Source organism: Cyprinus carpio, chromosome B14 (genome assembly GCF_018340385.1).
Source record: "Cyprinus carpio isolate SPL01 chromosome B14, ASM1834038v1, whole genome shotgun sequence".
NCBI lineage: Eukaryota > Metazoa > Chordata > Actinopteri > Cypriniformes > Cyprinidae > Cyprinus > Cyprinus carpio.
This window is the reverse complement of record NC_056610.1, coordinates 21,779,792-21,802,452: the sequence shown is the minus strand read 5'-3', so window position 1 is coordinate 21,802,452 and position 22,661 is coordinate 21,779,792. Positions and strand designations below refer to the sequence as shown.

Sequence of the window (22,661 nt, the reverse complement as noted above, 5' to 3'; positions counted from 1 at the left end):
AAAATTATAAACCCACCAGAGCCGGGAAAGCATTGTTGAACTCACAGCAGGTGATACAGAAAGGTCTTTCAGCATAAAGGTTTGCTTTCCTGATTTAATAAATGATTTCTTAGTTGTATAGCTGTCATTTTTATAAGTTGTATACTTGTGTTAAAATGTCCCTTTCTCTGAAAGTTATAGTTTTGTTGTTTAACCAGCATCTGTTTGTTACTGGACTGATGTTATATACAGTATATACTACTTTTTAAGGTACCAAGAATGAGGACAGAAGCAGGAAAGAGGGTTCTGTCTTACTATGGTCCTTCGTCCTGGAATGAACTCCAGTCTAGACTTAAGATTGGTGCACTAATTTCCTTAGCTGCTTTAAAAAAAAAGAGAATATCTGATATGCGGACAGACGTGTACGTTTTAATTAATGGTGGGTGGATATTGACTTCTAACCCCTATTTCGTTTGTTTACATATTTTAAACTCATTGCATCTTCACATGCAAATAATTACACATGTAAATTTTGTGTAAATCTGCTTTGTATTTTATATTGTAATTTATTGTCTTGCAACTTATGATTGAACGTGTTATACAGGACTCCCTTGTAAAAGAGACTGTGTCTCAATGGGACTTTTCCTGTTTAAATAAAGGTTATATATATATATATTCCTCCTGCGTTTAGAGGGCGCTGTAACACTGTATATCGCAGTGTTGGCTAAACAATGCGGAAAGAATTATGGCCAAGTATTTAAATACCAACACACACTCACATGACGGGTTCTGATAGTTCCTGGTGTGAAGAGAAGCGTCTTCAGCTGCATTGATAGTCCTGCTGTAGTGTCGGGTGCTGCTGAATCACATCGTGTCGTGCAGGGCTTGTGTTTGGGCATGTTCGCTTGCGCTTTTGTGAAGCTCTCTAGTTAAGCAGAATCTCAAGGTACACTTCGTGTTTTTTGATTATTAACCGTGCAAAATGAAAAGCTGCGTTTCCGTGTTTATTGCTCTCTTCGCTGTAAACTGTTTCTTGCTGGAAGGCTCGAGTCAGTTGCTCGGAAGGAGAATCTCCAAATTCACGAAGGTGAGGGTGTGAAATATTGTGCTCAGACACATTATATAATTCATTTAAATTGTCATTTGTGACCCTTGGACCACAAAACCAGTCTTAAGTGTCGAGATGCATCATCTGAAAACTGAATAAATAAGCTTTCCATTGATGTATGGTTTGTTAGTATAAGACAATATTTGGCCGAGATACAATTATTTGAAAATCTGGAATCTGAGGGTGCAAAAAAATCAAAATATTGAGAAAATCATCTTTAAAGTTGTCCAAATGAAGTTCTTAGCAATGCATATTACTAATCAAAAATGAAGTTTTGATATATTTACGGCAGGAAATTTACAAAATATCTTCATGGAACATGATCTTTACTTAATATCCTAATGATTTTTGGCATAAAAGACTAATCTATCATTTTGACACATACAGTGTATTTTTGGCTATTGCTACAAATATACCACCAGTGACTTCAGACTGGTTTTGTGGTCTAGGGTCACATTTGTTCATTACTCTCATCGAATAGGTGTGGGGCTTTTCTTGGCAAAACTGCGGTGCACAAGATGATCCTGCAAAGATGAAGAGTCTCAGTATTTCTCCAGATCCCATCTCCATCCCGGGACAGCTGACAGCAGCGGCGTCGGGCTCTACATCAGTAGCACTGACGTCTCCTCTCTCCGTAAGATAGAGACGTTTATCAGCTTTCTAGAAATCCCGAGCCCATTTTGATTTTCATCTGAGACACAACATTTCATGTGTTTTGTAGGGTGCTTATATATATCTCTCTCTCTAAAGGCAAATATCCAGGTAGATGTTAAGCTTTTCAGAGATGCCAAAAGTTTGGCCATGATGACTTCCTCTTTTAGGTTTTCAGGAAGTCACCATTCCGTATTTTTTATAGAAAGAGGAACTTAAAATGAATTTACAAAACAATTCTATGAAATATGAGATGCATGCTAAATAAATTAGGCACGGTTTAAGAATGAAAACACCTGATTTTACTTTGATAATAAATATTTTTTTAAAGGTTTATTATTTGAAATATGTGATTTTTATATATAATATTTTTTAGTCAAGAAAATCATGAATATTTATGATTTATATTTAAAGATATTTTTTTTAATTCTTATGTTTTATTGATTATGATTTTGCATATTTTTTGAAGAAATTTTTTTTATTTATTTTTTTTGTTGTTTTATAATTTATATATATATATATATATATATATATATATAGTATATATATATATATATATACCATTTATATTATTTTATTTTATTGTAATTATGTTTTTTAAATGTTTTATAATGAAAAAAAAAATTGATAGTTGCATCTTGGCTTCATTTTCACTATAATTTCAGATTTCTTAAAAGTTGTTTCCAAAATTGTCAAGTTGTAATGCAAATACTACAATAACATTTAACAAAACAAAAATACAGACAGGTTTAGGAATGGAGGTTCCTGGCCATTCTGGTGACCTAGTTTATGCGAGTGAAATGAATGTTTTTATGCCTGGATCTGTGGTTGACTGTCTTGTGACTATCACAAGAGGCTGTAAACCTCCATGATTGTCACTTTTATAATTTGCGCCTCCATAAAGCATTGTTTTAAAAACTCAATTCCATGTTGGCACCATGTTATTTGTTTCAGGTGAACGTGACGTTGGAAAGAGAAATAGCAGGTTTGTGGGTGAAAATACCTTGTCTGGATGAAATAGGAAGCTGTCATTATCCTAATGCCTGTGACCTGCTGGATCAACTCATCCCGCCGGGGCAGGACTGTCCCGAGCCTCTGCACACATACGGCCTGCCCTGCCACTGCCCATTCAAAGCTGTGAGTGTGTCCCGATTCATGAGATTTTACTCAACATGCAAGTGTTTATGGGTTAATAATGTCGTCTTATTGTGACCAAAAAATCTGTCTTGTATTTTGAGAGGCATGACATTTATCATATCCTTTTTCCAGGGAGATTATGCTTTGCCAACATCAGACATCGTCATACCAGAAGTTGAACTGCCCGGCTGGCTGACCAATGGAAACTACAGAGTACAGGGCATTTTAGGAAGCTCTGAGAAAGAACTGGGATGCCTCAAAATCAGCTTCTCATTGCATTCCTCCAAGAAGTAAAAGAAAAGTAGTATTTGATTATTCTACCGGACTTTTACTTTAAAGATTCTCTTTTAACTTTTTAGAATGATGAATTTTCAGTCATAATGAGCACATTTCTTTTTACTAATGAGCGTTTTACTAATGAGCATTTCTTTTTTTGGTGGAAGTTGTAAATATTGTTTAAATCAGTTTACTTTATAAACCACTGGACTGCACTGGGTTTCCTTTTTTTTATATTTTTTTTTTTATTAACATGTTAACAATGCTTTGTCTAGTTTTAACTGCTGCTTTTATGATTTGTTCTTGTTCTCTGGGGGTTAACGAAGTTCACTCTCGAGGTGGAACCAAGTTTCTCAGTTTTCTTTAAAGGGGAAATTTCTTTTTTTGTTCTTAATAAACATTCAAACATTCAAGTGTTTAGCAGTTATATTAATGTATAATGATAAAACGATGCGATGGATGGATGGATAGATTAATTTATGCAATTTATTGCACATCATATTTTGGCTGAGAAATCACCCCTAAAAATCATTATTGTGTTTTAATTGAGAAAAAGCATCGAATAGACATTACAAATAGCTTTAGAAAGAAAATTTGATTTGAGTCAACATAATTTGAATTTTGAGAAGATGATACGAGAAATGTGTCAGAAATTTATTCTTATTTTATTTCAATTTATTTTTGAAGTAAAAGGCTTTCTTTATGAATTGGCTGTTGAAACACTGATGCACCAAATAGTTCAGAACACAGATATATATTTATAGATATATATTTAGATATATATTTTTCTAATTAACTAATTCATTTAATTATGTATTATGTAACATATATAAAATTTCATATAGATTCAGATAATATATAATAATCCTAACTTTTATAGTAATAATCTTATATCAGAGCTGTATTCCTCAAACATGTGACGGAGTAGTGTTTAAAGGAGCCAAAATGATGATGTTTAGTTAACTATTTATTATTATTATTATTATTTAAGCTATCGTTACCATCATCCATTGTTTTAAACGGGTTCTTCTGGTTCCGTGCGAGCAGCCTGTAGAGGTCGCTGTATAACGCTGTATAATTGTTTTCATAAATGACAAACAATCACGGAGAGAAAAAAAAACATCATTACCATAAGGAACTCAAATGACAAACAGTTCATCAAGTGTCTTTGATATGGCATAGCTCGCATTGGTGTTTCAGAGTTTTCATATCTTTAACTTTAAGTAAATACATCTTAGATAATTAATGGTGACACTTCTGTAAATCAACCGTGCGAAATGAAAAGCTGCATTTCCGTGTCTATCGCTCTGTTCGCTGCCAGCAGTGTCTTGTTGGATGTCTCGAGCGAATGGCATAGCAGGAGAAGCTTTGCATTTACAAAGGTGAGAACGTGAGATATTGAAATGATATTGTTTTAATACAGTTTAGTGTTCTTTGCATCGCCACGTGCTACAGTACGTTCTATTACTGATTAGTTCAGAGGCTTTTCCTGGGAAAACTGTGGAAAGCCAGACGACCCCACAGATGTGAAGAATCTTCATGTGTATCCAAACCCAATTCCTTCACCGGGATATGTAATAGCAGCTGCATCTGCCACCACATCGGTGCACCTGTGCTCTCCCTTCCCTGTGAGTTCACCTGGTGACGCCTGACTGATCTTCTTCCTTAGGTGTTGTTGTAGTATAATTGAGATTCTGTTATAGTTATTTTTTTTTATATATATTAATTATTGTTTTATGTAATGTATTGTGTCGAAGTATATGTTTTGTTTAATGTGTTTTAATTTTATTATTATTATTATTTTTAAGGTTTTATACAGCCTAGGCTATATATCTAAAAAAAAAAATAAAAAAATTGTAAACTTTATTTAGCTAATACTTATTGACTTTTGTTTTATTTTAGGTTAACTTAAAGCCTTTTTATTGGTCTAGCATTAGTTAACTATAATAACCCTGGTACCATGAAACTCTAAACTGAGCTGTACCCATCCTATCACCTAGAAACTCATGGTGACGTGAATGTATTTATGCCTGAGACTTGCTGTGAATGTTGTGCAGACGCTAAACCTGTCCGTCCACATTTCAACAGCTCAACGTTGTGCTCTGTACCTTCATAAAATCATCTGGATTACAAAAAATGACGTTATTTTATTTGTTTCAGGTGAACTTGACACTGGAAAGAGAAGTTGCTGGTGTATGGTTAAAAGTGCCTTGTGTTGATGATTTAGGAAGTTGTTATTATCCTGATGCCTGTGTGCGGCTGGCCCAGCTCTTTATGCTGATCCCGGAGCTCTGTCCTGAACCTAAACGTTCATCTAGCGTCCCCTGTGGCTGTCCGTTCAGAGCTGTGAGTGTGTCCTCATTCACTGAACATCCACATCAAACGTTTGTGTATTTTTTATATCGGGGTTTTTATGCTTAACATTTATCTGTTTTTTCCAGGGGGACTACTATTGGCCATCATCTGGTATCTACATACCAAATTTTTCACTACCTAACAGGTTGACCAATTTCAGATTACAGATCATTTTAGGAAACGCTGAAAAAGAGCTGGGATGCCTTAAAGTCAGCTTCTCAATAGCATCAGTACTGTACAACCAACACACTGAAATGTAGTTGTTGCTGTCATGTAGCAATCTGCTCTTTTCCTGGCTTTTGGTAAAGTGTCAAAAAAGAGCCAAATGTCCAGGACTAATCTCGAGATGGTACGGGCTCAGGATTCAAACACTTGTAACCTCTACTGTTCCCATCATGATTAATGCACTAATGTGATTAATGATGAGTGATGCACTAATGTGATGTAGTGGCAAAAGAAGCCAATTCAGTTACTGATAAAAAATAAAAAAATAAAATGTTTAAATTGTTGTTCTTAATAAACATTCAAATTAGTAACAGTTTTCTTTTAGTTGTGTATTATATTGTTCCCAGTGAATCTGTAATGCTACACTAGTTTATTATTTTTTTAAATGTTATTTTCCTATGTGCCATAGCTCTTGAATCTCATTTGCACAGCTGTGTCAGTGATGTCAGCGATGCAAAATGCCCAAATAACCAAAAGTTTAAATGTATGCAAATACTAATGAGATTTGAGAGCGGCAGTAGAGGGAAGTTGCTTGGACTGCTTATATGGTACTTTATTATCTTTTTTTTTTTAGCTTGATTTCCCCAGGTCCCTGTATGATTATTTTTTATGGAGCAAAGTGCACAAAATATTTTGCTTTCCACAGAAGAACGTCAGTTAAGGCTGGGAATAAACTACATGACTTTTAAAATTTGGACAGATTTTAAAACCCTATAGGCATCATTCATACACTTGATGACTTTGTGTGGAAACAGAGAAAAACGACTGAGAATCACACACTAACAGACTTTAAAGTTGTTCTAAACAAACTCATAAGGAAACATGCACCTTATTGCTTAGAAACACATGACAACAGAGTCCTAAAATCGGCTCAAACATGTTTGATATTCTCCAAATAGATTGTTTCTATAAAGTGGGGAAATTCCAAAGTGGGGAAATTCCAAATTTGCCACTTGTAAGCAAGTTTTTAGCAGTGTTGATATTTAAAGAATTTGCCACTCTTCCGATCAACAATCGCGAGTTTAATTTTTACGCGGCGTGATACGCAATGCAACATGTATAAAAAGTGTATGAGTAGTAATCAGTTGTTGTTTGTCAAAGGCCTTGTTTTAATCTTTCCCTTACCAAAAAGTAGTATACTTCAATGCATTAACATGGTTTAATGTTTACGTGGTGTGATAAGCAATGCAACGTGTAAAAAGACAGTAAAGTCATTTTAAGTATATTGTCTGAGGAGTAATTATGTCATTCACTGGATGCTACAAATGCCTAAAAGCATACTTTCCTATTTTTAGTTTAAAAGAAGTATACTAATTAGCACACTTGAATAAACTTCTTTTTCGTAAGGGTTTATTAGTTTTGTCTTGTCAATAATGTGTTTTTTGAACCTTAAACCGCATAAACACATTGCATTACACCAAATACACAAAATAATGTTCTTTTTAGCAACATCATACGACCCCATTAATGATTGCTGAACCCAGATGTAACATCACTTGTAAAACTTTCCTGACATGTGAAATGTGCTGTTTACTAAAATGCACCTATACACACTTAACTCTGAAGTTTAGAACTCTCAGCAGTATGAAAACAGCATAGTGTATTATTTTGCATAACAATGTTATTTTTACAGTTTTAATTAAACCTCAGACAGAATTCTCAGTAGGACTTTATGTTTTATTATGCCCTTTGAAAACGCGGAGGTTTTGCGAGTCCTTGAGGCTTACACCATGCCTGGGGTCGGAGGGGGAGCAGTGGAAAGAATGTTATCTCCTGGCTGACTGAGAGCTTGCGTCTGGTTTTTTAAGAGCTTTGTGGCACAAAGCACGTTCATAAAGCTTTGTGGAACATACTACTCCTGGCTGGCAGACTACATGCATTTACCATGCAGAAAATCACACCCAACAACATTAGAAGTGGAGACATATATACTATGTGAACTCAAACAATGAACTTAAAGCAACTCCATGTATGTTTGTACATTTAAATATCCATTCAAAATCCATTCTGATGGTACAATGACTTCTAATAAGGCGAAAGGCCACATTCCCCCTAAACGTCTGTTCTGGGAGTATATAAACGGCAGATTGCTTTGCGCCAGTATTAAATGCATGTGTACAACTATCTATGGGATCCCGTTTTCACCAGGGAATAAAGAAAAAAAGTAATTGTGACTTTTTATTTCATAATTCTGACTTTTTTTTTCTTGCAATTCTGAGAAAAAAGTCAGAATTGTGAGAGATAAACTCACAATTTTAAGAAACAAAGTCAGAATTGTGAGATAAAAAGTAGCAATTACCTTTTTATTATTATTTTATTTTTTTTATGTGGTGGGAAATTATTTAGATTGCTTTAAAGGGAGAGTTCACCCAAAAGGAAAATCCTGTAACCATTCACTCACGCTGTTCCAAACCTATAAACCAGAACACAAATAAGATATTCTGAAGAATGTTGGTAACCAAACAGTTGACGGCAGCCATTGATTTCCATAGTATGAATAAATAATACTATGGAAGTCAATTGCTACTGTCAACTGTCAGCATTTATCAAAAACATCTTCTTTTGTGTTCAACAGAAGAAAGAATCTCATTTAGGTTTGAAACATAATTTTTCAATTCCCATAGTCACAAAATACAAACTAAAAATCATTATTGTCCAAAAATGGTCCCAAAACAATTCAGAACTCATGCAGGGAAATGTGTCCTGACCAGTGTTAAGGAAAACAGACTTGATTTATTGTTCTCCCTTCAAATACTGACCTCATGTGTGTGATAAGCTTGTTAACTTTGGCAAATCCTATGTTAAATCCAAACATACTGTTTTATGTGATTGCTGTGTTTTTGTTCCTGTAGATAAGTGGAGAGCTGATCTTTATTATTGTCACCACTGAGCTGCCGAGTCCCTGCAGCTGCCTGTCAATGGAAAGTTTGTCATGACGCACACTTCTCAGCAACAACTGCTCTATCGTATTTATGACAGATTAGAGACGCTACTATAAATAGACAGAGTTTCGACAAAAAGGAAAGTCTCAAATTACCCAGAAGATCTAAAGTCGATGTATCACATTAACCCTTAATATATACCAAACAAGAGAGCCAAGAGGCCAAAGATAGATGTATCTCTGACACACTACTGTATGCACCATATAGAGCAGTGAATATAATGAGCTCACATCTGCCCGTTTATATTTTCTCCACTGAATATTTGACAATATGTTGTAGAATGCTAGAAAGGTTTAAATATCCATGCTTGGTGTTTAACTCATTTGTCATTAAAATGACACTGGTGATGAAATCATACCTATAGCAGCCAGTATGAACCCTGTAATGTTTACATTCAGCATGTGCATCCACATACCTCACCGCTGGCTATGGATCACTGCTGTTTTGACAGTTTCTCTAAACAGAATTCCTCTACAGCAGCGGGATGACGGTATGGCAGCTTACGATTCACCTGTGAGCCTCACAGTTTTTCTCCTCATTCAGATCTGCTGGATAATATGGCCATTTTAAATTTGCTAAACTTGCTCATTGCAATGTTTTTCTAGTTGACCAGATAGTAACTATCTGTCTGTAGGGCCTATGGTCTTTAATTAAACCTCAAACATCAAACTTTCTGTTTTAACCTAATTTTTTTATACAAGATAGTTAACAGTTTATAAACTTTGATATTAACTGTAATGCACAGTATCTATTACTTCAGTGTGTTTGAGCTACCATGTGACCTGTAACTATGGCTTCCTTATGGCATAAACATAAATTAAACATTGTTTAGCACCGAATACCCAGATCCATACAAGCATATGAAGAGTTTGGTTCCAAATATATATATTTACACTTTCCATAACTATAAATAATGTAACTCTTTATATGACTATTTAAAATAAAATATGATGCATTTTGATTAACATCATATAATATTCATATTTAATAAATAAATATTTTGTTAATATTTCTATAATAAACCATGTTAAATTATTTAATAAAACAATTACTTTATTTAATAAATGTTTAATTTAACTGTATTATATTTAGGGACATACTTTTTATTTTATTTATTTATCTTTATTGATTTATTTTTTTATTAAACACTTGCTAAGGAAATACAGGGCTTCAAGGATGGCCAAACAATACAGCAATTAAAATTCAAAAGAGATAGAAAAATACATTAAGTAGAAAGAAAGAAAGAAAGAAAGAAAGAAAGAAAGGGGGGAAACAATAGTCATAATATTTAAGGAATATTGTACTGACCAATTTTTTACCCATTTTATTTAGTTATTTATTTTTGCATTTAAGGAAGCTGCGGTGTGCATCCGTTTACGCAGCTGTGCACAGATTCCCCGCATGTCTTGGCTTAAATTGTTCATGTCAATGCAGCCTGCGTTTTCGGAACGCCGCCCTGACGCTGCAGCTCCCGCCCCTCCGCGCAGCCTCAGCCTATTCGACAATGAGAGCTCGGCTCATATTTGAACTGCTGCAGACAGCCAGAAACTTAGCAGCGACACAACGGGGTAGAATACAGAGGCAGAGCAGAGGAGCATGGGTTGTCACAACAGCAAAGTTTGTGGCCAGGTCTCCAGGAAAAAGGTAGGTCGTTTTAAACCCTTCTCAGGATGTTCACAGATAACGCAAACTCACAATGAGAGCTGAGAAATGTTGCAAACACAGCACGTGCAAATGTGTCTGTTTTATGGGAGCCACTGTTGTTTTGTTCTCTCAAATCACTTGTTACTTCCTCCCTAAAGCGTTGGTCGATGCGACAGCTCTCGTGATAGTTTGTCGACTTGTGAAAGTTTTAATTAGAAACAGATGCCGGGTTGAACAGATGAAATCTAACGTTACTGTTGTTTAAAATGCCAATCCGTTATGAACAATTAAAGGCGTGTTATCCAGCATTTAAGTTTGATCACTTTGTGATCCTTTTAAATCGTTCCGCATTTCGGTCAATGACAAATCAGGATATACGAGGTGGTAAAATGTTTTTTAAATGTAATTTAAATTTAGTTTTTGTTAGTTTTTAGACACGAACCCACTTGTATCCCTGTTAGTTTCGTACGTTTTTGGAAAACATTTGTATCACTATGTGTAAATGTTATAATTTAGTTGTTTTAATGAATGTACTTTGGTACACAGCTTTGTAAATATAGCTAAGTTTTTTTTTCCTTAGGGTTACTTTTGTTGAGTGGCGTGATTGTTTTTTTTAAAAAAAATTTCAATAATAAAAAAAATCCATAATTAATGACCTGAATATGTCTGTTTTATGTGCATTGCCAAAGTATTTATGAAAACTTATTTATGAATTTTTTTATGGAAACTTTTTTTAATTTAAGAATTTCAGTATTTTAATTGGACCTTTTTTTTTTTAGTATTATGTGTTTTTTAACCTAGTTATTTTGACTGTGAATTGCATTTTTAATGTATTTTTAAGTGCATTAAAGGGGAAAATGTGGTTCATGTTTTTATACAGATATTAATTATTTTTTATTCTATTTTTTGTTCGTCACAGAAGAGCCATATATAGCCATTTATTTTAATAAATTGCATTTTAATGTTTTTTCATGCGTGCATTAAAAGGAAAACCACCAGAACATCGTTGGCACTTTAGATTTGACTATTTTTAATGTAAATACATGAGAAAAATCAATGCATTCTTGGGGCCTTCAGACATACAGGGAAATCTGGCTTTGATAGTAACAGGGTCAAGCTTTCATTAGCCCAGATTGCTGAAGGATTTATATTCACTGGGCTTGGATGTGACAGACACAGGGTCCCGAGATTCTCACTGCATGTTTTAATGTGATCTATAAACAGCCAGAGTTCATTTGGTCCTGTTAATCACATAGCCATGTGTCAGTATACTTGACATGGACAACTGGAGAAGTGTGAAAATTCCCCGAAGAGCAGACAGAGAAGGCCTTACACTCAGTATTACAGCCTCTATTGGAGTTGCATAAAAAGCAAATAACCACATGACAGCAAAGTGCAATAAAGCCATGGGTTCCATAAAGTTCCAGAACATTTGGTTCCCTGCCACAGAGAGCCAGCAAATGCATAATAGTGTTGTTGTGGATTAAACCGAATTAAGAGATCCAAGCAGTTCCTGTTTTGGGTTTTTAATGCTGATTAATTTTTGAAAAGTAAGCCTAGGCTACTAAATTGTTTCACTATTAGAAAGTTGTAGACCTTTAAAATGCTATTTATAGTTTTCGGCCACATGACTGCCGTGGAGACCTGGAGGGCAAAACATCCATCGAACTGCAGCACAATCAAGCTACGAGTTTAGATCACCTCTCAAAAAAGAACAAAAATAAAGTGATGTGAACAAAATGCAAGTTTTGTGCTCTTGCGATCCATATAAAGCACTAGCCGCAGTATTTTAATGACTAAAAATAGTGATTAATTCTGTAAAAAAAAAAAAAAAAAAATGCTTATTGTGTCCTAATGTATTAAGTGATATTAAAAGATTAAATTCAGCATACACCTTACTGATGATGCAAACTAAATAAGCAAGCGGGCTGAGCCCAGAATATGAATGCATTTAGCCATATCAAGCATTTTCTTTATAATGCTTTTCAATGGAAAAATGCCTTGTGTGCAAATTGAGCAAGCTGAATTCATATTCTGGCTGCATCTTTTCGTCTGTGCATAGTTTTCATGATTAATAAGGTGTATACTTAGTTTGCTCTTTTAATATCACTGTCTTAGTACATTAGTTCCTAATATAAACCTGGTAAAAATCAGTGGCATTGAGCAGAGGAAAGCTGAATGCCCTCCAGGCGGGCGTTTCTATACAAGTGTACATGGGCAGGATGACATCATTTGCTTGTAGTTCCTTTCAAACTGTGGATTGCGGGAAGCATAAGTGTCATGTTTTAGTTGGCTTGTGTCCCACCCTGACACTTAACCGCACATGTCTTGTCTTTTCTCATTTAAACAGTCTCAAGTGACAGTCAGAATCTCAGTAGTTAATAAACCAGGATGATTTGACAAGGTTTGACTGGTTTTGTTCTTGAATGAGTTGAAGAGAAAGGAGAGTAGGGGCAAATCAAGCCCCAGAAATCATGGTGATAGTAGATGAAAGTCATACTAAATGTGAAACTGTGAAATTTAACTCACTGATAGTCTTTGCTGCAGCTCTCAGAGCTTAACTGTGAGCTGTAAAAATTGGTTTTGTTGGGAAACACATCTCTTACCTGAACTAAACAAGAGATTTTGCTCTCAAAGGAGAGACATTTTGCACTTGTGAGTGTTTTGAGGCTGTGTGTAGGTTATGTCTCTGCAGACATTTGGCACGTAAGCTTCAGAATGTTAAATCACTGTGAACGTTACCGACCCTGAGCTCTATCTGCAGACGTTCACACTGGAATTCCACATTCTTTACTCCCTATGGATGTATGACAGCATTCTTCCTAAATTTCAAGGCTTGTGTGGAGAGCATAATAATCAACTGAACGATAAGTATATTAATATTTTGAGCAGGAAGAAGACCATCGTTGGAGAAGTTAGAATGTTTGTCTTTCATTTTGCTTAACACTGTTAACTAAAGTCTATGTGCACTACTGTTCAAACATGTAGAGTCAGTAAGGGGGGGGGGTGAAAGAAATGAATATTTTATTTAGCAAGAACACATTAAATTGATCAAAACTGACAGTAAAGACATTAATAACTTTACAAAATATTTATATTTCAAGTAAACGCTGTTCTTTATATTTATCAAAAAATTCTGAAGAAAAAATGTATCGCAGTTAACACACAAATATTACGCCACACAACTGTTTATATAATAAGTAATTTATTAAAGGGGAATTGAGCATATTAGAATGATTTCTGAAGGATTGTGTGACACTGAAGATAATATATATAAAATGAAATACTTAACAATAATACAGTTTTACTCTATTTTTGATCAAATAAATGCAGCCTTGGTGAGCATGTGGGATTAAATAGGCCCTGACACTTTGTCCGTCTGTCTGTTTTTGTTCTTATGTATATCATCAGTGTATAATAGGCAGTGACTGTCTGCAATGGAAAAAAATCTTATTTCGACTGTACTATAAAACATCTTTGTTCTCACACAAAGATGTAACCTCAGTATACCAAAGTTCACATACTTGTTTTTCTAAAAGCAATGTTACCGTCAGCTATTCTACTCTGAAATGTGTGTTCCGTGTCGGAATGTCTGTTTTTGTTTTGGTCTGTGTGACTCTGCCCTTTGCCGGTTTATCCAATAGTATTTCGACAGCTTGGGTTGCCAGTTGGTGGAAAACGCAGCGTATTACAGCCATGGAACCCAACAAACGAACTCAGGCGAACTTCGCTCATTCCCATTTCAAACACTCTGTCAATATTACATACCGCACCTTTTAAAGTAAATTAGATTTCACTTGTTCCACCCACTGAGAAAGACAAGTCAAGTTTTCAAAGTGCATTGCACCACTGGAAGTGGTTTTTCAATGATGTCATGGTTATGCAATCTTGAGCACATATCTCACCGGTAATGGTAGACTGCTTTGGAATGCAACAAATAGAAGTTTATATGACACTTCTGTGAAATGTTCAAGTTGTGCATATAGATTGAGTTTGTCAGCTAGTTTTTGAATGATTGATCCTGTGTCTGCAATGTCTTTCAGAAAAAAAATAAAGTACAAGGAGATGAGAAACACATAAAGGACATCAGACTTCAAGATGGAAGTGGTAAGTGGTTTCTCTCGTCATGTCGTGGGAACATGTGCAGATGTTCTTTAGATAAACGAAAACAGAAAATGCATTGTGACTGAAAAGCTTGTTTTGCACTTCTAGATCGTGATGCGTGTGCTATGGTTATTATCTGTAAATGTGTCTTTTCAATGTCCCACGATTCCATTGTGAAGTGTGTTGTTGTTGGCAGAGCGCAGGGTTTTGTAGCAGTGATGCTGGGTTGCAGAGACCTGTTAATACTCTTGTGTTGCTGGCCGTGGGCGATCCTGGCTTAAGCTCATGGAGATATTGTTTCAGATGAACCATAGAGCAAACAATGTAGTGTTCAGTTGCTCTCCCCCAGGTACACACTCATCTGAGGAGAATCTGTTGGAGACTTATGAGTGTCAGCTAAAGATACTGCATGCAGTTTTGACGGCTTCAGGAGACCAGGAGAGAGACCAGCTCCTCAAGGACCATCCTGGAGACATCTGCACTTTAGTCCACAGCATTATAGAGAAGGTAGAGTTTGAAAGCCCTTTCTTTTTGTCGTGTGAATGGAATACATAGCAAGTACATGTAGCTTCATGTAGGCATTCAAGAGCGACTAGTATCCTGATCCCAGATTATGTCAGCGGGTTATGCGTTATGAAGCTGTCAGCGGCAATAAAAACAAGACATGCATTTATTACAGCATAATTGGGAACAAGGCCGATTCTGTGCGCTGTTGTTCAGGGTTTGGGAACGTGTGCTTTGGTACATCTGTTCTTGTGCTAACCTCTGACCAACAAAGCTAAACCTGTTTGCAGGGAGGGATGTTATTCACTGCCCTGTGAAGAGGGCTGGTCTGTGTGTTTAAACACAGTAGAGCACTGCTTGCTTTAACAAGAGAGAACAAAGATGTTGTTTGTTTTTTGTTTTTTTTAAGAACTTTGCAGATTAATTTATTATGTAAAATTATTAGCAGTTAAAGATACGCATTTAAAAAAAAAAAAAAAAAAAACAGTATACATTTATTATTAAAACTGAGTCAGGTTTGCTTATAAGTTTTACTGGTAGTTTGACAGATATTCAGATTTATTTTTCATTTTATAATTTACATTTTATTTGTTATTTTATCATCTCAATTCCAGTTGATTTTAATTTATCATAATTAATTTGATAACTTATTTACTGTTAATTTATTCAATTTTATTTATCTATTTTATTTGTAAAACATTTTTGTATCTTGTCTTAAATGGATTTATTTAGAAATTTCATTAATGGACATTAATCAAACTGAAAGATCTTATGTAAACAGTATTTATTTTTTTATATATTGAAAATATTATTGCATATCATTCTTTATAGAAGATTCTTATTTTAAAGTGCCCCTATTATGGATTTTTGAAAAGTATCTTTCATGCATTGTGTAACAGCTCTAAGTGAATGAAAACATCCTGCAAAGTTTTAAATCTAAAAGTGCACCGTGTATAAAGTTGTCTCTCAAAAAAATAAGTCGACTCTGAATCATTGAAACAAGTCGGTTTTTTTTTTTTTTTTTTTTTTTTTTTTTTTTAAACTAATCCCAAGCCGACATGAAACATTAGTATATTGCCCGCCCACTTGTTGTGAGCGAAGACCAGGGAAAACTTGACATCAATCGATTTCCGCATTGGTCTGAATGAAAATGCAAATTAATTCTTTGCCACTAGGTGCCGCTTTTGGTAACACTGTACACAAAGCAGCACTGCGCTCAAAAACTGCTTTATCAGGCATTACAGGCATGATGAAATGAAAATGAGACCAATCTGACTAATCACCGCTGATTAGCATCATGCAAAGGAGGGGTTTGGAAAAATGAATCATTGAGTGAATCGTTTGGGAGTCGCTGAGCAAGTAAGGTAAAAATAAATGCATATTATAAGACAATGAAAGTGTTTTTGACCTTACATGCATGTCAACCTGTTGTTGGGGACTCCCAAAACCAAAATCATTACTTATAATAGGGGCACTTTAATTTGTACTACGTTGCCATGAAAATAGCCTTTGCTGCTGATAAGGCAATAAATAACAAATAAATGCATAATTTCTTGTGTTAACAGGTAAAGACTGAGATAACCGCTGATCTAAATGATCTTCATGAAAAACAGATGAGGAGCACCTTAGAGCGGCATCAGAGCGCAACAGAAGGTCAGAGCACAGCAGCACTGTAATACTAACAACAGCTGACAAACACAGAAATGTACTGTAACTTTGGCAAACACATTTTCTAAGAGCATAAATGTGTGTGTGTGTGTGTGTGTATGTATGTGAGAGAGGGATAGCAATATTCAAAAATTGTTTACTTTGCAGAGCTACAGCGATTACACGGTGAAGAGAAGAATGTTTTAAATGAGTCTCATGCAGCAGCTGAGAATGCGCTGAAGGTAAAACGCATCTGTTTGTACTGCTCTGAATTGCCTTAATATGTTTAAATGAGAGCTGATCTAATATACTTCCCACGTCAAGCTAGACATACCAAGACTTGATTTTGAAGTGATTGGTCTGAACTTCCTCTGAACTCAGGATCAGATTGAAGGGCTGACGTCAGAGCTGAAGCTGTTCAACGAGTTAAAGCGCAGAGCGCAGGAGTCCACGCTCAAGAGGGACCTTCAGAGAAATATTGAGGTTTGTTAGGAGGGTGGAGATCTGTTGGCAAAGCGTGCTTCAGATAGCTGCAGTATTTAACTGAATCTGTCTTTTCATCCCAGACTCATGGCAGCCCTGGTGCGTTCTGGGAGCAGGAGCAGGAGAGTCTGTTATTTGTCATCGAAATGAAGCGTGAGCGTTTACAGGACCAGGGGAACAAGCTGCTGCAGATGGAAACACTGGTATGAACTTGTATTGGTAGTTATTGTGGGCCAATAACTCATGATCTTCAGATTATACGTATTTTTCAATGGCAGATTCTTACATTTGTACATTTGGTCCCTCTATCTAAAATTGTTTATCCACTTTGTTAAACAAGTCATCTGCTTTATACTCAGTCATGGAGAAATAATGCGCAGAAATAAGAGCAGGTGCATTATTTGTGTATTCATGTGTTTATTTGAATGTGGCAAATTGACCTATTTGTTTGCATAAAGAAATGCAGAAGTCACCAACTCAAACCAAAACCAGTTTTTTTTTTTTTTTTTTCCAATATGTCAGCTATTTTGATAACCTTCTGCTTCTTGTTGTGATGTGACTGTCAGGTAGAGAAGAATCTGTCGCTGGAGGATCAGCTCCTGCAGGCTCTCCAGCAGAGCGAGGACTACAGAGTGCGGATAGACAACTACCAAAGCCTCATACAGTAAGTGTTTATGTCAATCTGCAAACTAAGTATTTTTTTTTTTCTCAGGGTGAAAGTGTCTTATCTAGGGTCTTATCTAGATTTACTTTAAATGTGTCATCTTTCTCCTCTCTCAGCTTAATATGCATTTTTAGGGGTTGATCCTCTCAAAATGTGTTAACACTGTGACTGTGCTTTTGTAGTGCTATCAAAACACTGCTCTGCTCATTGTGTTTGGGGCAGGACTATTTGTTTGTCCAGCCAATTGCAGGAATTATTGCAATTCTGTTTGAGAATGTAAGTAGCACATGCAGTATCTCCGAAATTTTACAAGGATTTTATGAAGTTTCGATATGGCAATGAAACTGACTGATATTTTTTATTTATTTAATTTTGTTTAACTCTGCAAACCTGATATATGAAATAATAGTAAGATCTTTTAAGGGCACAGTTTATTGACCGTTTAGATATTTTTGGTACTAAAAAACATGTTTTTTTTTTGTTTTGTTTTTTTAAGCATATTTGCATATAGCGTATTTGATACATCAGGCTTTTATGGCTCATATAGTATGATATAAGAGAATATGGAGCTAATACTGAAGCAAGAATATGTCATTTTGTGCAGGTGTTGTTGTATTGCTAAAAAAAGTAATGTAAATCAGTGAGATCTTTATAACAGTATAGGACTTCAGTAGGACTCCTTGCATAAAATGCATATAAATACTAGTTGTCACTTTATATTTTCAAGTAAAATGTATTAAGATTTAAAGCTTTGTTGTTTTTATTGTGGGGGATGAACGTAATGGCATGCAAATAAATAAATACAGGTTCCTCAAAAGTCTGATGCATCATATTTGATACATTTTAAGGTGATTTTTGTAAAAACAAAAATCATTAATAACAATCAAAAAGCAAGTGTTCATCTTGAAAAATAATTAAAGATATAATAGTTACTCTTACATTTACTTAATAAAAGTCAGTATAGATTTCACAGAAATTAGCAAAGTTTTGATTATGTTGATAATTTAGAGGCCTTTGAAATTTGTGTCTCAAATATGATACAGTATGCTTTCACTTGCTATTGTCCAAATATAATAAAGTTTTTAAATTAAATTTTTCCTTGGTGTCATTTTATTCTTGCGCTGATGGTGTCCGAGGGAAGGTTTGTTAGCTCAAATGCTTGTATGTGGCGCCACCTGGCGTTTTAGATGCTGTTAACAACACTTCCCTTGCTATTTCCAGGATTGCCCAGTTACAAGTTTGACATTTTCATAGACTGAATGTATGAGTCTACATAAAATAAACACTTATTTTTTTCTTGAGATAATATTATTTCCCGCTTTTCCATAAACTCTTGTCGTCCTCTTTCAGTCAACTGTCCAAGGAGCAGAACGAGCTGCAGGAGGCGCTAGAGAAGCAGTCTCTGCAGAACCAGAAGCTCAGCCAGGAGAAAGAAGAGCTGCTCTTTAAACTCATACACCGCAGAGACTCGTGCTCCTCCTTCCACCTTCCTTCTGTCATACCCACACAAGTGTCTCCCAGCTGACCGCAGCATCCACCCTCATCACTGTATACTGACCCCGCCTGGCCTCAGTGCCTTCGCAGTGCTGTGAGCATGCAGTGCTGAAATGGACTTACTCACTGCATTAATCATTTCAACTGGCCAAACAAATATTTTTGTACATTTTGTTTGAAGAGACGTTTCTTATCAAGAGTTTTTGGTTGAAAATAGCTGTGGATCTATGCAGTAGTTACTCATGTTAAGTCTCTTTGTTATTGTACAAGGTATAGTAGCAGTTGGTGCCAATTTTTGATATCGGTTTTGTTATTTTTATTTCTTTCCAGGAAACAGCAGGTATTGTAAGCAAAAAAGACTGTTATATTTTTTCTTAAGACATTATTGGAGCCAGAGCACTTGGACGTGTGGCATGAATATCTGGGATCTTTTCAGATGCACTTGCACTTTTATCAGTATTTTATTTGTTGGAGAGATAATGGGCTTTTGGTGATTACCAATATGCTTTCAGTCTACACTTTGCACACAGTATTTCAGAGGTAGGTAAAATACTAGGGTCCTATTGGATAAAAATAGTCATTTTAGCTCAGGCGACTAGTGTTGGCTCAACTAGCATGTGTATTTCAAGAAGAGACTAGTTTAGCCATCTTCTGTTTTGTCACTCTGACAAACCCAAACTTTAAAAGAATAATCTGAAAATTCTGAACAATCCCAGTATGCTCCTTAAAGTTACTGAATACTTTAAAGGAATAGTTCACACAGAAATGTGGAGAAATTTTAACTTTGCATCATTTGTTCACCAATGGATCCTCTGCAGTGAATGGGTGCCGTCAGATTAGGAGTCCAAACAGCTGATAAAAACAACAGTAATCCACACCAATGCAGTCCATTAGTTAACGTCTTGTGAAATTAAAATGTTTAAAATAAACAAAACCCATCAAGGCATTTTAGCATTAAATTTGGAGGAAACAATATTATGCATTATCAACTTTTATTTTGTCTGAAAGCAACCGTTTATTATTGTGATGTTTTTATCAGCTGTTTGGACTCTCATTCTGACGGCACCCATTCACTGCAGATCATCCATTGGTCAGCAAGTGATGGAATGCTAAATCTCTCCAAATCTGTTCTCATGATGAAATCTACATATTGGATGATCTGAGGCCTGGGTACATTTTCACCTAATTTTCATTTTTGGGTTTCATTTTCTTCTAATTGCAGTGATTTGATTTTTAATCTCCCCCTCTTTTTTTAAGCTATTGTGTATTATTGTAAATGTTCTGCCATGTATATGTTTACTTCTGCATCAGTGCCTTTGGTTTAAGGTGTTTCCTGGAAAAATCAAGCAATAAAAACTGCATCAGAGGGACTGAGAAGTTCTGTACAGTTATTCCAGAACAAAATCAATCAACCAAATAGCTGCTTTGGGAAAATCCCACACAAATTACTCCAGAAATGACAACTCAAGTATTCATTCTTGGTTTTCCTAAATGAATATCAAGTCAAATTAGGCTTTCAAGATTATTGAAATGAATGGAAGGCTTGTCAAAAGCTTAGATGTTAATACACAGATTTTAACCCTAGGGGGCGCAAGGACTCAAGATTAAAACAGGCGTGAGAATTTTTGTTATTGCTCTGACAAGTTAAGTTGTTTGGGTGTTTCAGCTTGGCCTGTCAATATGTTTTGAATTACAGCTACAGTACATTAAAGTCATTCTGCAGTCAGCAATTCTTTAAAAACATTAGTTTACTATTATGCCAGTGCACCTGATGTTAGAAATAGTCTGATCCAGACTGAAGCAATTTATAAATAGCTAAATTAATATATTAAAGTATTGTTTATTAATATTTCCCTTTGCTTCTTGGCCCACAGCTGACTTTGCCACTCATGTATAAGGTCACTCACCCCACAACTTTCACTGTTGCATGTAATGAGACACTGATTGTTGGGTGTCTCTCATGACAAATAAGAGCATAAAGCCCGGCTGATTGACAGACTGAGACGTTTGCCCCGTGGTGCCCCCCTATTAGACTACACAGCACTTAACTGGAGAAGAGCCCGGCTCTTTTTGCTGGTTGAGCGGATGTTAGGTTCACTGCTTCCCTGACTGTTTGACATGTTTGGACAATACCTGCCTAGCCACTAAGATAAGCACAGGTCAGCCCCCTGTAGTGATGTCAGGAGGTTCCCAGAGCATTTAACAGCCACCTGGAGAATCTCAAGTGTTTTCATTCCAGCCCAAGTGAACACTAGCAGATCTCAAGTCAACATCCGACTTGATGTCCGGATTAAGTCATGGTGTCAATAAAACCACTTTTTCATTCAGTCACTGTAAAGCAACTATAGAAAGCATTTTTATATATGCCTATTTAAGGCAAAATTACTTGAGTAGCCTATTTGTTTTAATAATGCTAAGTTGGTGAATGTGCGTTTAGTGAGACTAGTGTCTGAGTACTTTACTGAATACAAATGTTGAGATATTTGTCAGAAATAATGCATTTCAAACAAGGTTGCGAGGAATAATTGTATGGTCCGCTGACGTTAATTTTTTTTTCTTTCAACGAAAGTATGCAGCTTTATGTTTCTTCGTGAAAATTTTGAAACGTTTATGAAACGTTACTACTCATGTTAAGTCTTTGTTATTGTATAAGGTAGTAGCGATTTTGCCCATTTTTGTTTTTATTATTATTTTATTCCTTTGTTAGGAAACAGCAGTGAAGCAGGTTTTTGAGACAAAAAAAAAAAAGATTATATTTTTGCTTTAAGTCATTATTAAAGCTGGAGCACTTGCACGTGTAGCATGAATATTAAGGATATTTTAAGATGCACTTGCACTTTTATCAGTGTTGAGCTTTTGTTGATTGTATTATTGTAATATAAATATTTAAAACGCACTGCATATAGCCTACAAATTATCTACATTGTCTAATTTAATCAGCTGTCTGTCCAATAATTACAATCCGAAACTCAGTATTCGGTAACACTTTTTTTTTATTTATTTATTTTTAAATGCTCGCTTACTCCAACAGATCAAGGTTACTTAATTTATTTAGTTATTTTTTCATATAATGCAACAATGTTTGTTAACTTCAATGTCACCAACAGTCCTATAGCTAGATATTCTAATTAGGCCTATTTGTCCCATTTTAAGAATGTGGGAATATTTAGGCTACAAACGGGAATAAATAGCCTAATTATAATTTTAGTATTGAAAAAATAATAATTGTTAGTAAATATAAAATATAAATTACTAAATATAGATAATATTTTATATCAACTAAAACTTGTGTAAGAAAGCCGCCTTTTTTTTCAAAAGAGAAAAGATGTAATTCCTTCCTCTCTGATTTTGCGGGAAGGCGCGCGGGTTTTGCGTGTAGCCGTACACCTGAGTTCACGCGCTGTCCCTCAATGACATCATCACCAGCCACATGAGTGTAATACAACAC

At 35.4% G+C, this 22,661-nt stretch overlaps 3 protein-coding genes across 4 annotated transcripts; all 3 read left to right on the top strand.

Annotated features, from left to right (window-relative positions):
* The first annotated feature begins 757 nt into the window (after positions 1-757).
* On the top strand, positions 758-3,564 carry gm2a (GM2 ganglioside activator). The gene is made up of 4 exons (XM_019086916.2): positions 758-1,066; positions 1,569-1,721; positions 2,693-2,875; positions 3,008-3,564. Exons 1-4 carry the CDS (start codon positions 962-964, stop codon positions 3,167-3,169), a joined length of 603 nt encoding a protein of 200 aa, XP_018942461.1. The 5' UTR covers positions 758-961; the 3' UTR covers positions 3,170-3,564.
* Positions 3,565-3,926: 362 nt separating this feature from the next.
* LOC109070339 (ganglioside GM2 activator) lies at positions 3,927-6,135 on the top strand. Of its 2 annotated transcripts, none has more exons than XM_019086918.2 (4): positions 3,927-4,533; positions 4,632-4,779; positions 5,312-5,497; positions 5,593-6,135. In XM_019086918.2, the coding sequence occupies exons 1-4, from the start codon at positions 4,487-4,489 to the stop codon at positions 5,764-5,766; spliced, it is 555 nt and encodes a 184-aa protein (XP_018942463.1). In that variant the 5' UTR covers positions 3,927-4,486; the 3' UTR covers positions 5,767-6,135. The 2 variants fall into 2 exon arrangements, with proteins under 2 accessions (XP_018942463.1, XP_018942462.1); XM_019086917.2 differs by having other exon boundaries at positions 4,391-4,533; positions 4,627-4,779; positions 5,593-6,128.
* Positions 6,136-10,172: 4,037 nt separating this feature from the next.
* On the top strand, positions 10,173-20,590 carry LOC109070340 (coiled-coil domain-containing protein 69). Its single transcript, XM_042738582.1, has 9 exons — positions 10,173-10,317; positions 14,361-14,424; positions 14,771-14,928; positions 16,491-16,578; positions 16,741-16,814; positions 16,954-17,055; positions 17,139-17,258; positions 17,622-17,719; positions 19,070-20,590. The coding sequence occupies exons 1-9, from the start codon at positions 10,270-10,272 to the stop codon at positions 19,242-19,244; spliced, it is 927 nt and encodes a 308-aa protein (XP_042594516.1). The 5' UTR covers positions 10,173-10,269; the 3' UTR covers positions 19,245-20,590.
* The last annotated feature ends 2,071 nt before the right edge of the window (positions 20,591-22,661 follow it).

Bases quoted from the DNA above. Each gene is read 5' to 3' on its own strand.
- gm2a (XM_019086916.2), top strand. From the start codon at position 962: ATGAAAAGCTGCGTTTCCGTGTTTATTGCTCTCTTCGCTGTAAACTGT. The intron at 1,067-1,568 runs GTGAGGGTGTGA...CTCATCGAATAG, and splicing joins GAATCTCCAAATTCACGAAG to GTGTGGGGCTTTTCTTGGCA. The intron at 2,876-3,007 runs GTGAGTGTGTCC...TCCTTTTTCCAG, and splicing joins GCCACTGCCCATTCAAAGCT to GGAGATTATGCTTTGCCAAC.
- LOC109070339 (XM_019086917.2), top strand. From the start codon at position 4,429: ATGAAAAGCTGCATTTCCGTGTCTATCGCTCTGTTCGCTGCCAGCAGT. The intron at 4,780-5,311 runs GTGAGTTCACCT...TATTTGTTTCAG, and splicing joins ACCTGTGCTCTCCCTTCCCT to GTGAACTTGACACTGGAAAG. The intron at 5,498-5,592 runs GTGAGTGTGTCC...TGTTTTTTCCAG, and splicing joins GTGGCTGTCCGTTCAGAGCT to GGGGACTACTATTGGCCATC.
- LOC109070340 (XM_042738582.1), top strand. From the start codon at position 10,270: ATGGGTTGTCACAACAGCAAAGTTTGTGGCCAGGTCTCCAGGAAAAAG. The intron at 10,318-14,360 runs GTAGGTCGTTTT...AATGTCTTTCAG, and splicing joins GCCAGGTCTCCAGGAAAAAG to AAAAAAAATAAAGTACAAGG. The intron at 14,425-14,770 runs GTAAGTGGTTTC...GCTCTCCCCCAG, and splicing joins CAGACTTCAAGATGGAAGTG to GTACACACTCATCTGAGGAG.